This window comes from Monodelphis domestica, chromosome 1 (genome assembly GCF_027887165.1).
Source record: "Monodelphis domestica isolate mMonDom1 chromosome 1, mMonDom1.pri, whole genome shotgun sequence".
Classification (NCBI taxonomy): domain Eukaryota; kingdom Metazoa; phylum Chordata; class Mammalia; order Didelphimorphia; family Didelphidae; genus Monodelphis; species Monodelphis domestica.
Window position 1 is genome coordinate 603,052,027 of NC_077227.1, and position 17,482 is coordinate 603,069,508.

Genomic DNA, 17,482 nt, shown 5'->3' on the forward strand with positions numbered 1-17,482 from the left:
CCAACCAATCACTTTGCAGAGGTGGGAGATCCATAGGTGCTGCTCATTGTATGTTTTCCAACATTTTCAATGTGTTGATCAACTGTGTTGATCTTTTGCCTCTTCTTTTTTCATATTTAGAAAATATTTGTTATAGTAGGCAGTTTTCTGGGAGGGGAAAAAGTGAGGAATACTGAGGAAAACTATGGTGTTTATTTTTTAAAAAGGCAAACATAAATAAAAACATATTTTTTAAAAAGGTAATGGTTACTGCAAAATTATAAAGAATAAGGCTGGCCTCATAGAAGAGATATGAGGAAATATCTTCCTTCTTTTCTTTGCAGAGGTAAAGGGTAGGAAAGGGGAAGGTCTATGGAAATAAAACATTGCATATGTCAGATTTTTTTTAGTGGATTGGTCAGTTTTACTCATTTTATCTTTCTTTTTTTCTAAAAAAATTCTTTATTATAAGGGAGGACAATTATGGGATAGGAATGCAGAGAGAACTAGAGGAAATGTAAAAACAACTAATAAAAGTATATTTTTAAAAAAGAACATGGTTACAAAAGTCAACTTTTGGCCAAAGGTCCTTTTTCCTTTACCTATTATAGTGCTTTTACTCTAGTTAATGACTTTTTCCAAACTGTTATCATTTTCCCCTGACCTCTGCTGATTTTCAAAGCCCCAGGAGCATATTTTGGGGGATGTTCAGACTTGTAATTTCATTAGTGAGGAAACTCTTGGTGTTTCCTTCAATGTCTATATCTTAAAGTCTTAGAGAATTGCCTGGACAATGAAAGGTAATATGCCTCATTCACAGTAATGGTAAAGACAATAACTGAACCATTTTCCCAACTCCTAAAGCTGACCTATTTCCCCCAACTCACTGACTTTTGTAGTGAAAATTTCACCTTTTAAGATTGTTATATTAAAACTGTGGCCACCAAGGAATTTAATTATGAAATTCCTAAAATGAAACACTCAAGTCAGAATGGAATTTATGGTGGGTTTAATCACAATGGGAGTAAGAAAAGGGAGAGGGAGAGAAGTAGAGAGGAGAAAAGGGAACTGGCAGGGAGCCAGAGGGAGTTAGGCCCAAAAGGGCCAAGGTAGAGAAGGAAACAGTCCTTGACTCACGTGACCGATCTGAAGGGAAGCTGTCTGTGGGCCTCCACTTTGCTCAAGCTTCTAGCACCAACTGGCATCTAGCCCTGTCCACAGGAAGTGAGCAAATTCCTGAGGCTGCTCTCTCTGTCACTTCCTGTGCCTCACAAGTCCCAATGGTGGCTCAAGCTTGGCTTAGGACAGCCCAGGTGGGCAGTTAGTTATTTCAGATTTGTCACTGACTAGCACATACCTGTGTAGTGTGGGTGTGCACAATTTTCTTTGTGCTAGAACAAGCAAGATGGAAAGTTTTAAAATTCACACTTTGTATCAAAATTAGCCAGTTCTAAATATTTGTTGAGCTGAATTGAAACTGGCCCATTGAGTGATAATCACTATAATGCAGAAGGAAATGGAAAAATGGGAATAAGATCCTTTATTCTATTAAAATCCCTTAGTGAAACTAATTCTACTAAAACTGGGTATCAAATAATTTCTGTAACCAGCTTCTTTATACTGATCATAATATTAAAAGGCTTGAAATGTAGCTTTTCAAAAGGAAAAATGTGCACACACAAAACTACTTAGGTAAATGAGAAGTCTTCAAATTTTCAAGGTTTTACAGCTAAAAGTAAACTTTTCAAATACTATTTTTGTCTCCTTTGCAAGAGTTCAAAAATCTAATATTAATTTTAAAAAATTGCTGAGTCAAGCATGATGGTACATGCCTATAGTGCCTGAGACTAGGGACACTGAGGCCCATGGATCACTTCAGCTCAGGAGTTCTAACCTACAGTAGGGTTAAAGCTGATCAGATGTCTGTGCTAAATATGGCCCCAATATAGTTAGTCATAGGAATACAGAGCCACTAGGATGCCTAAGTAGGGGCAAATTGCTTCAGGTCAATAAAATGGAGGAGGATAAAGTTTCTGTGCTGAGGAACTTTGGAATTAGTCCCATAAGTGGACATTACATTTGTGGACATAAGTGGACAAGATAGAAACAGTCTCAAAAAAAATAAATAAATAAGGTTATATATCCCTCTTTCAAAGTGTTTACAATGTAAATAGGGAGAAAAGACATTCACACAAAGTTAAATAATAATACAAAGCAGTACATGATTAATTGTTAAATGAAAGGAATGGCCAGTAAATGCATGATATCTGTGAAAGGTTTCCCAAAAATATTTGCTAATTAGACATTTTGCCCCATAATAGTCCAATACAAAATGAATTCTTCAATGAATACCTGGGTGGACTTGGAGGTACTTCATGTGCAGAGCTGCTTCGTTCAAACAATAAGCCATATTTGGTGGGCCATACATTTGCCACCTACCAGTTGGAAGGAGGAGGAAAGATAAGAATTAAGGCATCACATTAGCAAAATAACATAAGGATTCTAACAATATCTTTTTTCCCTACTCAATAAGTATATAATAAAGGAACAACATCATTTCTATATAAAAACTTTAAATTTAGCTACCCTAACAATGATATGGTATTTGCCCTCTCAAAATCCTATGACTAAAATCAAGACATTATACCAAGCTTTCAGAAATGCAAGAGGTATCATAAGAGAATAAAATCTACAATGCATAGAAAGGAGACACAGGATGAAGAGGTAACTTTATATTAATGAATTATACATGTAGAATCAAGATTTATTATCCTAAACTGATATATTTTACACGAGAATGTTAATTTTAATCTCATTAATATTACTATTGTTAATCAAATTACTCAATAGGAAATGAAAAAATAATAAAATTAGTAATTCAATCAACTTTTACTAAAATGGTTTAGACTACAGAGTATAACTATAATTTGGTATTTCTAAATTCACCACATTTGTTTTTTCCTCATAAAAGATGAACAAACCTTAAGCATAATTTTGCTTAAACTAACATTATTCTCACAAAATTAATATTTATATTGCTATTAGGATGCAATAGTTTACCATGACTATCCATACAGGAAAAATATATAGAAAAATATTAAAGTTTGAAACAAGTTTACCTGAAAAGGTAATGAAGCTATATAATCCTTCCCCTCCATGCTATGGACATTTATACATGAACTTTGTAATATGCATATGCATTTCTCTACTTCACTGATACCTAAAATTAAAGAATTACATAGAGGTTATTTATAAACGTCTATACTTTAATCCATATAACTAGATCCTTTTCAATCCACAACAGAAATCAATTTTATACGTGAAATACTACAAATAACTTGGGTAGAACAGTATTTACCTAGATGACAGAATACAGTCAAAGATAAAATAAAATTCAAAAAAAGGAAACTTACTATCAGCTTTTTCAGATTTATCCTGTGATATAATGAAGTCACACCACAGCGCCTAAAACCAAAACAAGCAAATTTGTGGGGGAAAAAAATCATTTAGGAAGTTTTTCCCTTTTCCTCCCAACAACAAAAGCCAATAAGACTTTCATTTGTAAAGTAACAAAAGACTTCTCTGTTCAATGATTTGAAAAGAAATTTTAGTATCTTTTTTATCCCCAAACAGTTCTTTATCTTAGAATCTATGTGTTCTGTGCCCTAATCAAGGTCCTAGAAACCACAATAAGAACATTAAAAAAAAATTCATGACTCTTCTGTTCCCAAAGACTTTGTTTCAAATGTATTCAGAACAAAAGTTAAAGCAAAATTCTGCCATCTTTTATTTTTTAATAATTTTTCCTTCCCCTCCTTTCTAGAACAATTAAAAAAAAATAAGAAAAGCCCTATAACCACCAATAAGCACTGCCCAACAAAATGAGTTCCTAGATTGACCATGTGTGGTGTCTTACTCTTTCTGCATTTTAAATCTATCACCTCTCTAGCAAGAGATGAGTTGGCCTTCTTTCTTATAAAAAGCAAAGAGAAAAAGAAAAAGCGATACAACACATGGTCCCATATATCCACAGCTCACCCTGGGGTCAGAACAACTGATCCCTGACACCTGCTGGTTGAGAGGCCAGGATAAATCCCAGAAGTCCAGTGCCTACGTGACTGACTGAAGCCTACATGTTCACACTGTTTTTGCAAATGTTGATCTGCAAAAACAAAGGAAGTTCCTCACCAGATTCCTCTAAGTCAATAAAATCAGAGGTCCACTCAAAAAATAAATAAATCTTAGAAAATCATATAGACTATCACTAGCAAAAAATACCTGGAAATGAGGAAAAAAGTAAGGCTTGGGAGAAATAAATGCTACAAGAAACCATTACTATTTGCAAAAGAGTTTTAATGAAAGAAAAGACAGAGAAAAAGTTTATGCAGAGCTCACTATGTTCCAGGCACGCTATAAAATGCTTTTTAGAAATATTAGTTCATTTAATCCTCACAAAAACCCTGCAAGGTAGGCGCTTTTATCCTCTCCATTTTACAACTGAGAAAACTGAGGTTAAAATCGATTTTTATGAGTGCAAAAAACTACTAGTGAGAAAATCCTTCACCAACACAGCAAGCAACTTTTTCTAACACATAGTCTAAGAATCACCTTCTATTCTAGGAAGTTGAATGAGGCATACCCAGGTCAAGTCGCTTGCCCAAAGTTACACAGCTAATTAACATTAGAGGTAAGATTTAATCCAGGTTTTCTCAATTCTAAGCCCAACACTCTATACCCATGGTGGTGAAACTATGGCAAGCATGCCAGAGGGGGCACTCAGAGCCCTCTATGTGGGCATGCACTTCATCTTCCCAGCACAGAGTTCCCTACTAGAATGTCAGGGAGACGTGGGGCTGGGCTGCTCCCCTGCCCCTCACCTGAGGACATTTCTCATATCACCAGCCCCTCTAAAAGGTTCACCATCACTGTTCTAAACTATTTAGATAAACTCAATCCTAAAAAAGGAAACTTCACAGACCCACAAAATTTTAGAGCTGGGAGGAAACTTTACAATCACTGAAACTAACCCTCCTCATTTTGCAGATTAAGAACTGTTAACCAGAGTAGTGTTTAAGATATCAATGTTAGATGGGCGGAGTCAAGATGGCAGCGTAGAGGTAGCAAACATTCAGACCTCTGAAAACCCTTCCTTAACAGATTGCAAACTAAATGCTCCTAGGGGACTGAAAATCAAACCTAATAACAAGACAGAGCCAAGGAACCCTCCTGATGGACTCAACTTAAAAGGTACATCTCCAAAAGCCGGAATTCAAGAACACATGGGTTTAAGGGGAAGGAAGAAGGAATGTCCTGGGACCCCCTCCCCCACCTAGTGGCTAAGTCCCCAGTGGCAGCTGGAAACTCTGGGCAGGCAAAGGCGCTGGTCTGGAGGGCCTACCTTGTGGGCAAAGCTGTGCCAGGCTCAGTTGCAGCAGCAGAGACACTCCATATTGCCCCCACCCCTTCCTGAGGTTTGGGCCCCAGGGTACATCCAACAACCCAGCCAGACTTAATCCCATCAAAGCCTCCAGAGGACAGGGAAGCTCAAACTCCAAAACCCCTCCCCCACAGACTGCTGGACTTAATCCCATCAAAGTTTCCAGAGGGCAGAGAAGTTCAAGTTCCAACACCCACCCACCCCCTACCCCCATTGTACTGAGAGATTTACTGACAAAACTCCAAGGATGAAGGTGGAAAGAAAAGCCCAAAACCACCAAAAAAAAATGAGAGGAGCAAGAGCTCAGGTAACAGCAGGGAGTAAAGAAGGGTTAAATATGAGCAAAGAACAGAAAAAGAAAAAAAGAAATTACAATCGACAGCTTCTATACAGGCAAGGAACAAAGAGCAAACAGAACAGAGAAGGATGAGGGAACTCCAAGCAAAAAAAAACAGAAAACCCAGCGAATTGGATACAGGTTCTATAAGATATAAAAGTTAATCATGAGCAGAAATAAGAGGTGAAATCAGATCTCCTGAAATCTATAGAGCTAAACAACAGAATCAATGCTGGAAATCCCTTTAACATTTTATTATCAAGAGAAAAAAAAAAGTTAAACAAGACCATAATATTTGAAGGTAATTTATAATATCTATAAACACAAAAAAGAAGGGTAAATAAAACATAATATATAGCAAAATAGCATAACCTTTATCACACATTAAAATTAATAACTACTAGGATTCTTAAACTAGATAAAAAATCATGACCTATATATATTATTTCTATTACACAAATGTATGAAGAAAAGTAAAATTTGTTGAAGTAGATTTTAAGCAATATATTGTTACTCAAGGATAAAACAATTTCCAACCTGAAGAACAGGACTATCCACTGTAAAAGCTTTATAAACAGCTGACGCCTGGCTTTTACTTCCTTTGCTCCAGATGACCATATTGCCAGCCACATACAATTCTTCATCATATTCCACCTCTTCTCCAATATCACTTACACCTTTTCTTAAATGCCAGCTTTCCTGAAATTAATAATTATTTATTACATTATAATTATGTTAATAAATTATTCTCAAATACTATCCTTAAAAAGTGTTCCATTTGATTCAATAATTACAAAGTAAAAATAGTCTCAAGAGCAATTCTATGAATTACTACTAGCTTCTTAGCAAGAAAAGCAAAAATTGTGAACATACACCTAGGACTTCTATTTTAGCTATATCATAAAAGAAACTTCAGGAAAAAGAACTTAAGAATTTATTAACATTAAGCTTTTTGTAGCATGTATCTAGGGTCTGCTAAACAGAAAATATAAGCATGCAAAAAAAAAATTGCCCAGGCCCATCTCTGAGACCAGAAATCATACTCAGAGAAACTGCAGAAAAATAATACATATGCATTAATGCTGACTGAATATGATTCCATGAAAAGCACAATCATAAACAACCAAACTAGGAGATGTTTGTACCTCTGGGATACAAATAGAAAAAAAAAAAACCTAAATCTAAGACAGGAGTTCTTAACCTGTTTGGGTTATGAATCCCTTTAGTAGTCTTATGAAAAATATGGACCCTTTCTCAGAATGTTTTTAAATGAATAAAACAAAAGTATTGCAAAAGGGAACAATGTATTAATCACATTTTTTAAAAAGCAAATTTAGAGGAAACAGCTAGGTAGCTAAGTGGATCTGAAGTCACGTCTAGAGACAGGAGGTCCTGGATTAAACTCTGGCCTCAGACACTTCCTAGCTATGTGACCCTGGGCAAGTCACTTAACCTTCATTGCCTATTCCTAACTATTCTTCTGCCCTGGAACCAATATACAGTATTGATTCTAAGATGGAAGGTAAGGACTTTTAAAAAATAGTTTAGTGTAGCATCCCAAGCATATTCACATCTATGAAATATAAATGACTTTATGATTACTGTGTCTCCAAGCATAAGGTTATACCAATGAGGCTTGTGAATGTAACCTTGAACTGGCCATGCGGCCCTTGGCTAAGACAAACTCATTAACATGCTTGGACTCAATTCTCTGGGAAAGGGAGGTTTGCAATCTACACACCCAAAGGTGATCCCTCTACCTTGCCACCCAATCTTAATTGTCTATACTTTGTGATGTGGTTACTACGCGCTTGGGAGTACCAGGACAGGATTAAATTCAGAGGCAAACCCATGAACTTCCTCTTGGCTTTTTCTCCCCTTTCATGGAGCTTCACTTGGCTCCTTAATGACTATGTCTCTCTCTCCTCTTGACCTTCTCCGGAGGCTGTAACCATCTCGGCCTGCATTCACTATCTTAATCTCCTCGTGTTCCTTTGTACTCATACTTTCCTATCAAAGGGAGTATCATAGGGATTGCCTGCCCTATCCTACCACTGACTTGTCCATGTCTTTCATTTCCACCCTGGTTCTCGGTTTCTATCTCTCCTGGGTCCCATCACAAAGGTGAGCCCCTTCCCTTGTGGGACCCTGCTGGTCAGGGAAGTCCATTAAGGAAAATCCCACACGTGGCACCCCAGATTTAGAGACCTCAGATTCAGAACTCCTGATCTGGGAAAGATTTTTAATCCCATATATTTTCCATAAAATGCCTATCACCAAATCTAACAACTTCTGTCCTAGAAATTGCATGTCACTTCTCAGTTTGCATGCAGGTTACCTTGGGCAATTATATTATTCTAGTTTTCCAAAATATAACTGGAAATTTAATAGACCTTCTGTTTTTCATGGATTGTAACCTCCTGAAGGGATCCCACCAAACCAGCAGCTCCATCAGAAGACCACAGCTCAGATGCAGGCTGCAGCTGCCGAAGTTGAAGATTCAGCGCATTAGGGTGGTGCTTGCAGTGATCACGGCCAAAAGGAACAAACTCCTGCAAATCCCCTGCTGCAATCATCGTTACCTTCTCTTCATAGATGTTCGACATGGGTTCCAAATATCAACATTATTTCTGCATTAAAATAAACACATATAGGTCAATTTCCAGAGTCAACACTAAATATTACTCAGAATACTCCTATGTCCAAGAATCATAAATGTGTGTGTGTATATATATATACATGACTTTCACAATTTATTTTACTTTATTTCATATTTTATTTTATTATATTATCATATATAATATGTGATATTTTAGTATACATAATAAATATTAATTTATTTTTTCTAGATTATATGTAGATACAATTTTAATAATCATTTAAGGACATTTTGCAATACATGTTTTCTTTCTCTATTTCACTCCTTCCCTTCCCTGAGATGACATATAATATGATACAGGCTGTAAATCAATCTTCTAAAAGGTGAATATTGGTGATTTTTACATATAGGGAAAGGCAGATCCAAAGACTGACTTTTTTTCAGTAGCAAAGGCTAGAGCCCATATCTCAGGACCCCTGACCCAGAGTTTTCTCTAAATTGAGAGCACTTAATTGGTATACAGTTCTAGGCCAGTCAAACATGTAGTATAGATTCTTTTGGCCCATCATAATTTTATCCATATGAAAACTCCTGGAGTAGAAACCTCTGTTTCGGGGGAGACAAGAAACTCATCTTGAGTACTTGGGACACATGAAGTTTAAATGACTCACTCATAGTCTAACAGTGTTATGTCAAAGGCAGGGCTTGAACTCAGAACTTCCAAACTCAAAGACTAGCCCTATGGTCACTATCTCAAACCTTTTACTGTTTTATGGTTCCATCAAATTGAAAAGGTCATGTAAAAGCTCTTACGTAATAGCTCACATTTATAAAGCACTATGGTTATGAAATAACTTCCCTACAAGCACTCTTAGAGGCACTATCATTATCCATGTTACAGGTAAGGAAATAGGTTGATATGAAGTTGATTTGCCCATAGGCACCAGTTATTAAGTGGTAAAGTCTAAATTTGAACCCAGATATTCTCATCTAAGTTCAAGTACAGTACTCTTCTACACACATAAAGTCTCATTTTTGTTCTAGTATTTTATAAGACATGCAGAATCATTTAAAAACCACAGCAATAGGATCATAGACTAGCTTTAGCTGCACCAAATGTAATGTGATGACTTGAGAAATGCCAGATTTAAAAAATTACTGCTTTCAGTTAACTAAACAGTTTAATCAAAATGATTAAGTACCAAAGTAATCTGTTAATATTAAAATATAATTCAGCTGCCCTTTAGTCCCTTCTCCCTTTCCCAGTAACAGATGAAATAACGCTATCAAACTGACTGACCACAAAAGCTTTCAATAAAAAATACCTTTATATAGACAGCAATTTCACTTCACTCTTACAATCAATTCTCTACCTACAAAAAAGGTAGGGAACCAAAGCAAGTAATCTTAAGATCACTTAGATTTTAATTTTGCAAAGTGATTTGTTTGCAGCAAATCTATGTTCCCATTTTTTTCATTAAATCTACTGACAAGCACTAAGTGGTCTACTTTAAGTTCTTTATAACCCCACTAAAAATGTTTAGTCCACTTGTTCCTTAGGCAATATGTTGTACTACACAGACAAAATCAAATGAAATCAAGTAAGTAATATTACCAAATTCTAAAATCAAAGTAAATTATCTACATTCTCAAACTGAGAGACTATGTTTATTGCTAAGATATTCTAAATTAAAAGGGCTACTTGACGATTATGGGAAAAAACATGTATGTTCAGATGAGATATAAAGTGTTTTGCAAACATCAAAACACCGCAAAGCTGTCAGCTATTATAAATTCAGGAGTTTTCTATGATAAAGCAGGAAGTAATTATAAATCAGATTATAAACCACAGAATCCACTTTTTAATTAATTACTGGAAAGGAATATTTTTGTGTTACTAAGGTAACACAAATCTAAGTAGAATATAACTTGAAGAAATGGTTCCCAAAGCCACTTCAATTTCAAATAAACTTGGGAAAAAAATCAAACATCTTCTAACTTCAAAATTTAGAACTAAAATGGAAAGATTAAAATACCTTTCTCATAGCTTTTCATTATGACGACAATCCATGGAAGCAGCATGATGCATGAATAAGGGTATTGGGCTTAGAACTGGAAATACTTGGGTTCAAATGATGATGTTCCCAAGTGATTCAGTAAAGAAAAAAGGGAAATGGAGAGATGCTTCATGATAGTAGCACTGTAGTAAATGTGTTGAGTGGCAGCTAGGTGGAGCAATTTAAGTTGAGTTCTGGACTTGGGAGTTAGGAAGAACTGTCTGGGTTCAGTCCCTCCCACACAAATCATCTAACCTCTTTCTGCCTCAGGTTTAACATCTGTGAAATGAGGATAATACCTAAAATTCAGAGTTGTGAGAAACATGTGATAATCTGTAAAAGGAAACAGAGTTCCATCTCTTTTCTTTACATGTATCTCTTTATAAGTATAGTCATGCACCTACCTAATTGTGTGCATACATCTATGAAAATGTGAATATATGAAAATATATATACATGTATATAACCAGCAACTAGGTGGTTCAGTGGACAAGAGCACTGGACTTGGAATTAGGAAGATTAATCTACATGAGTTCAAATCCAGCATCAGCTAAACTGTGTGACCCTGGGCAAGTCACTCAACCTTGTCCGCCAGTTTCCTCATCTGTAAAAATGAGTTGGAGAAGGAAATAGCAAACCATTCCAGTATGTTTACTAAGAAAACCTTAAATGAGGTCCCATCAGACAGGTGAGATTTGGACAAAGAGAGAACATGTACATTCATTCCTTCCATGGAGGAAAACAGTAATTTGCGCAATGGCCTCTAAGATGAGGTCAGTTAGGTTTGAGTGAAGAATGCTTGGGGAAAATACTCAAGCCAAATAGTGTAACACACACAATCTACATCCACAGAAGCTATGGGGGAAGAGGGGCACTGCTGGAGGAGAAGGGGTACTTCTGGACGGGGGTAGGACGGAAGTATAGCTGTTGCAAGTTTCTTCACTGGAACCTCTACACGCACTAACACTGGAGACACCGGCCTGTACACCCTTTACTTCCCATTCCACCCACCCCAACCACCACAAAACTTAAAGCAATTTAAGGAAAGGCCGGGACTCCCCACAAGGCGGCACGCCTTTCCTGCTTCAAGGGGTGAAGCGGAAAGAGTCGGCAGCTAGAGAGGCCTGTGCTCCCGAAACCAAGGAAACGGCGGGACCACGGAAGTCAGGATGAAAGGAAAACAGTCGCGAGCACAGAAGGGAGCCCAGGGTACCCATAGGGATGGGAAGGCTCCGAGTGAGGGTCCAAGCCGACCTGGCGAAGGAACAGTCCCGGCCCTTCCTGGGGGGCACGCCCACCTGAGTGACCCAGGAAACGTCAGGCACTGCCCCTGCTGCTCCCCGGAGACGCGGGGACCGGGGCGAGGACGGGATCGGGCAAATGGAGCGATGTGTCGCTGTGACTCCTCTGCCGCTGCAACTTCTCATGCCCTCCCCCGTCTCCCTCCCAGGTTGCGGAGGAAGCGGTGGCGGCGGCGGTGGCGGTGGCGGAGAAGGTGGGAGAGCGGCGCGGTGCCTCTCGTATTCGGGAGTGCTGAAGAGCGAGCGGGCCGGGGCGCGAGGGGTTCGGGCCAGAGGTTCAAATGGGCGCGGCCATCTTGGATGTCCCGTCATGCTCCGCTCCGACGAGGGGGCGGAGCCTATCCTCGGGCCCCGCCCTTTTCTTCACTCTCCGTCAGGCGCCCGAGCCCCTTGATTGGAGGCAGAGAGCGAAGAAAGCAAAGGAGTTAAAGAGAAGAAGGGCGGGAAGAAGCGCTGACATCTGGGCCGCGCGGGTTTAGATTGCTTGGAGTCCGGGTCTCCCATAACCCTCCCCAGAAAAAAAAAAGGAATCTCCAAAGCGAGACCCCACCCTGCGCTGGGAAGCAACACCTTTTTTTTAACTTCTTTTGACTTTATTGGGGAAGGGGGAGGGGGAGGAGAGGCGGTTTTCATTTAAATAGCCCTTACTTAATACCCAGAACTTTTTCCTTCTTTTGATGGAGGTCTCAAGGTCTCTATAAACTAGATCCAATTTAACTTTTATGAGTTTTATTATACTTTATCCTTATCCTTCTAAAAGTCTGATGGCCTCCCCCGACATCCCATCTCCTAAATCCCTGACACAGGCGGTGTGTCCCTACCTTCCATTTGAGAAATGCTCTCTCTCCCTCACCTCTGCCTTAGAAAATGCCTTGTTTTCCCTCTGAGCCCAGTTCATCCCGAACAAGCCTGGTTTGCGCCTCCCCCGCCTACCAAGGGCTTCCATTACCTTTCTAAGTTTATAGCCTTACTTTGTATGCGCTCTTATGTGCGCTTGCGTGTCCCCCCCACCCCCTTACCTTCCATATATCCAAAGAAACTTACTTTGTATGTGCTTTTATGTGGACTAGTTCTCTCTTCTCATAGAATGTAAGTTTCTGAAGAATAAGAACTGTTTCTCTTATTCCTTTATATCCTTAGGGCTCGTTTTGTAGTTTTGTTGATTTTCTAGACTGTTGAAAATGTTAATAATGCAGATTAAATTAGTGCGGCCTATGTATTTTTCTCTAGGAACTAGTTGTTAGAAACACCATCATACCCCCTACGCTAGAGTTCTCATATCTGTTTTTTATGATTTTTATGTAGGTAACAATCCCTAGCCACAAGAACTTAAAGGACCTGTAGTTCTTTCCAATTCAAAAAGAGAGGAAAAACTATGTAACATCAACCCAATTGGCAATGGGGTTGGGGGTGGGGGGTCCCAACAAGCGTTTTAGAGGGAGGAAGACTAGGAGAAAGAGAGAAAAAGATAAATGGGTAAGAAAAGGAGATGCAGAAGTCTTCCTATGGCAGCTACTAAACCATAGGATCAGCTGCATGTGCAGATGTCTGTCCCTTAGAATGGAACAATGTTTTGCAGGGTGGAGAGTGGGGTTGAGCTACCCTGACATTAGAGATGACATCTAAGTGAACAACCTATGAGTTGTGTGACTCTATATAATCCTAGGCACTCACACAGGTAGCAAGAACCCTGAGGGAAACAAGCCAACTCGGAAGAATAAAAGGATTGGGAATACTCAACTCTCACTTTACTTCTACTTGTACCTTGAATTCATTCCAAAAGACAGGTCAAGTACCAAAAAGGTTGAATATCAAATGAATTTTTCCCATAAGAGATAATGTAAATCAAATTAATCTTAATCCATTCCAGACACCCAGAAAAATCAGATTTTATAAAATATTATATACATTAATGTATTTACTAAGTAAACAAAATAATAGAGATACATTTAAAACAATAACTAGATTAAATAAAATCATTTCAACTTATAGCTTCTCTAGACTATGCCTTCCTTAAGACTCCAGTTCTGTTGAATGTATTTAAATACTGGGACCCCTTATGGGCACTTGGATACCGCAGTGCTCTGTGCTGACTTCAGATTGCAATACCCTCCATGATTAAAGATTTATTATTGTTACTGTGGTCATCTTCTTTATTTCAAGTTGACACCTTTAAGGTACTATAAATATTATTCCCACTTTACAGATAAAGAAACAGGATAATAAAGTCAAAAGATAATCAACTAACAAATATCAAAGGCCAAACTTGAATAATTAATTTAAAGATATCTGAATGGTAACTGATACAAGCAAAGAATAAAGAAACTTATAAACCATAGGACCAGCTGCATGTGCAGATGTCTGGCACATATGTATATGAATAACTGTTTATAAGGTTAAAGTTACCCAAAACACAGGACAAAGATGTATGCTAAAAATCATGTTGTTGTTTTTTTATGGTCCTGAGAAACATCAACCTCCCTTTTTATTTCCAGGGTAACAAAGTTTTGCATTTGTGGTCGAGGGTGGGAAGTCTCACAGAGATTAAAAAAACACTCAATCCAGGATGGAGTCTGGTCCTTGATCTTCCCCTATCCCCATTTCCTCAATTTATGCAGGCAGTAGTAATTATCATTTTGAGTATCTCAGGGTGAAAAAGGCAAAAAAGGGAGGTTGATGTTTCTCAGGACCATAAAAAAACAACAACATGATTTTTAGCATACATCTTTGTCCTGTGTTTTGGGTAACTTTAACTTTATAAACAGTACATTTTCTTTATCCTTTGCTTGTATCAGTTACCATTCAGATATCTTTAAATTAGTTATTCAAATTTGGCCTTTGATTATCTTTTGACTTTATTATCCTGTTTCTTTATCTGTAGACTGGGACTTGTAAAAGTGTTCATTATTTCACACATGTTCTTGACATTTTCTTTTCTCTCAGTATTTATAAGATTTTAGATGATAGCAATGCAATGACCCTGAACAACTTGGAGGAACCTCCAAGGAAAACCACTATCCACATCCAGAGGAAACACAGTGGGGTAAAAACACTGAAGAAAAACAACTGCTTGACTACATGGGTCAAAGGGATATGGTTGGGGATGTAGACTCTAAATGAACATCCTAGTGTAAACAACAACATGGAAATAGGTTCTGATCAAGGACACAAGTAATACCCAATGAAATTGCGCATTGGTTGTGGGAAGAGTGGTTGGAGGGGAGGGAGGGAAATAATGTGATTACTATAACCAAGGAATAATGTTCTAAATTGACTAAATTAATTCAAATGGAAAAAAACAATTTTAGATGATAATATATTCTAGACCAAAAAATAAGGATGGGAAAGAGGAACACTGGTCTACATTTATAGAACTTCTCACAAAGAGTGGGACTTCCAAAATCTTTTCTATTTTTGCCAGTAGCAGGTTGCCTCAACACATAGTGGGTTCCACAGATTTAAACATAAAAAAGTCAGCAAGGGTTTAGTTATATTCACATTTTTTAAAAATTGTAATACATTTTCAATTTTTTATATTCAATTATTTCTTCCTCCCACTTCTTCATCCATTTAACTATTTTTAATGAATGCTTTTTAATAAATATTTTCTAAGTAAACTATTATATCATTTGTAAAAAGTGATCATTTTATTTCTTCCTCAACTATGCTAATTTCCTGAGTTTCTCTTTATCATTGCCATAGCAGGTTTTATCTAGCACTTTGTTAAGCAGTAATGGTGAGCATGGACAGCCCCAGGGAGAAATCAAAATAGAAGGCAAGGGTTTTTAAAGCCAACTAATTTCAGTCTAAAATATAGACAGAGGCCTAGAAAAATTCCGATTTGTTTGTGGAATTAGAAAACCCATTGAACTTATGACATGAGTTTAATTCAATCATCCCCAGATGGGTTGGGGAGTGTTCTGTGTCATTATTTGAACTAGAGAAACACAGAAAAATTCCTCTTCTCATAGATGTGAGATTATTTAATGAACTGAGGAACTTCAAAATTTCTTGAATGATCAGATGTGGGTCTGACCTCAGTTATGAACTGGACATACAGTTCAAAAGATCAGGAATTACTTTTGAGCTATGGCCATGGAGTTAACTTTGGAGATTTAAAGACTGAGGATATAGCCACTCACAATTCACTTTCCATGCCCATGGATCCATTAAGGGAATCTGAGGGGCTCTGGGAAATTTGCCTGTGGAACTTAGTAGTCAGTTTATTGTAATGTGTGAGTTCAAACCCTTTATAAGAGCTTAATTAGTTTATAATAAGGATTGCTGTAATAATACTGGATATTTGTATAAAAAAGGAAATTAGTAGGCTTTCTAATCTTTACAACCTTTAAATTTCAATATGAATGATAAAGATGTAGTAGCAGTAAAAGACAAGCACTTAGCACAGTGCCTGGCACAGAATAAGTACATAATAAATGCTTGTTGACTTGTCAGAATATTTTGGAGTGAATGAAGAGTAGAAAATACAATCTCTTGATGAGAATTATAGGCATATTGAAAGAATAACTACAGAGATTTAGACAGTCTATTCTGCCATAACTATATATAAAGGGATCAGACTATCTATTAACCAGCTGCTCAGAAAAATGTAGTTCTAATTGCCTTTAAAGTGAACCACTTTGATCTCAGAGAGATTTGTTATTCTAGAGAATTTTCTAGTTTCCCTTCAGAAGGTTAAAAAGTGGAGTTTAAAGTATGCTTTAAAGATAAATTTTATTTCTACCCACTTCATTGTTTTTTCCATCCCAGATCAAAGCAATTCCCCCAACTCCATTATGTTATTTGATATACTGTTAACAACTTCTAGAACTCTTCTTGTTGCCTTATTGTTTTGCTGCATTCAGTGTATTAAAAAGCAAACCTTAGAAATCTAAATTTTGGACCAACTGGAATAATGTACCTTGCTACAAATTAAAAGGTACAAATTGACCCTAGAATTAATAAAAATAATTCATGCTTTTGGGGGCAGCTGGGTGGCTCAGTGGATTGAGAACCAGGCCTAGAGACAGGCCGTCCTAGGTTCAAATCTGGCCTCAAACACTTCCTAGCTGTGTGAACCTGGGCAAGTCCCTTGACCCCATTGCCTAGCCCTTACCACTCTTCTGCCTTGGAACCAATACACAATATTGCTTCCAAGACAAAAGGTAAGAGTTTTAAAAAAAATTATTCATGCTTTAAATAATTGTCCTTGCAAGACAAAAACGGGGAATTCTAGAAGCATATTAACAACCTTTCCATTACTCTACAAATATTTTAAAGAAGTAAATATTTCTTTGTTCTAAAAACTATTTCTAGACTTGGGTCCTTTAGTAGGTAATCTTTCCCAAAATTTCTCAAGATTTTTGCCATGAATTTCAAGGAAATAGTTTAAGGGTAGAAACTAAACTCATGATAAAGAATCCTTCATCCTTATCTCATAATTTATGCCTTTACCCCATTGCCTAAAAAACACCTCCTGAAAGAGTTCAAAAATCAAATGAGAGAGAGAGAGATAAAAAATTGAGAAAAGAAATGAGAGAAAAAGTCAAGAGTTTGGTAAGATATACAAAAATTCACAGAAGAAAAAACAACTCCTTAAAAAGTGGAATTGGTCAAATAGAAAAAGAGATACAAAAGCCCAATGAAGAAAATAATTTCCTAATATTTTGAATTTAACAAGTGGAAACTAATGACTCCATAAGATATCAAGAAACAATAAAAGAAAATAAAAAGAATGAAAAAATGGAAAAGTTATGAAATATCTCATTGGAA

At 37.2% G+C, this 17,482-nt stretch overlaps 1 protein-coding gene across 3 annotated transcripts in view; it reads right to left on the minus strand.

The window, feature by feature from the left end:
- Positions 1–11,846, minus strand: part of ANAPC1 (anaphase promoting complex subunit 1) — a 130,116-nt gene extending 118,270 nt beyond the window's left edge. The window contains exons 1-6 of one of the 3 annotated variants that reach the window (XM_007476582.3): positions 11,708–11,846; positions 8,147–8,383; positions 6,291–6,452; positions 3,393–3,444; positions 3,099–3,199; positions 2,332–2,414 (exon numbers count right to left, since the gene is read on the minus strand). In XM_007476582.3, coding sequence (XP_007476644.2) covers positions 2,332–2,414; positions 3,099–3,199; positions 3,393–3,444; positions 6,291–6,452; positions 8,147–8,359 — 611 coding nt within the window. In that variant the 5' untranslated portion in view covers positions 8,360–8,383; positions 11,708–11,846. Of the gene's footprint in view, positions 1–2,331; positions 2,415–3,098; positions 3,200–3,392; positions 3,445–6,290; positions 6,453–8,091; positions 8,384–10,388; positions 10,591–11,707 lie in introns of those variants that run through there. The other 2 variants (XM_016425864.2, XM_016425877.2) reach the window with 2 other exon arrangements.
- Between the last annotated feature and the right edge of the window lie 5,636 nt (positions 11,847–17,482).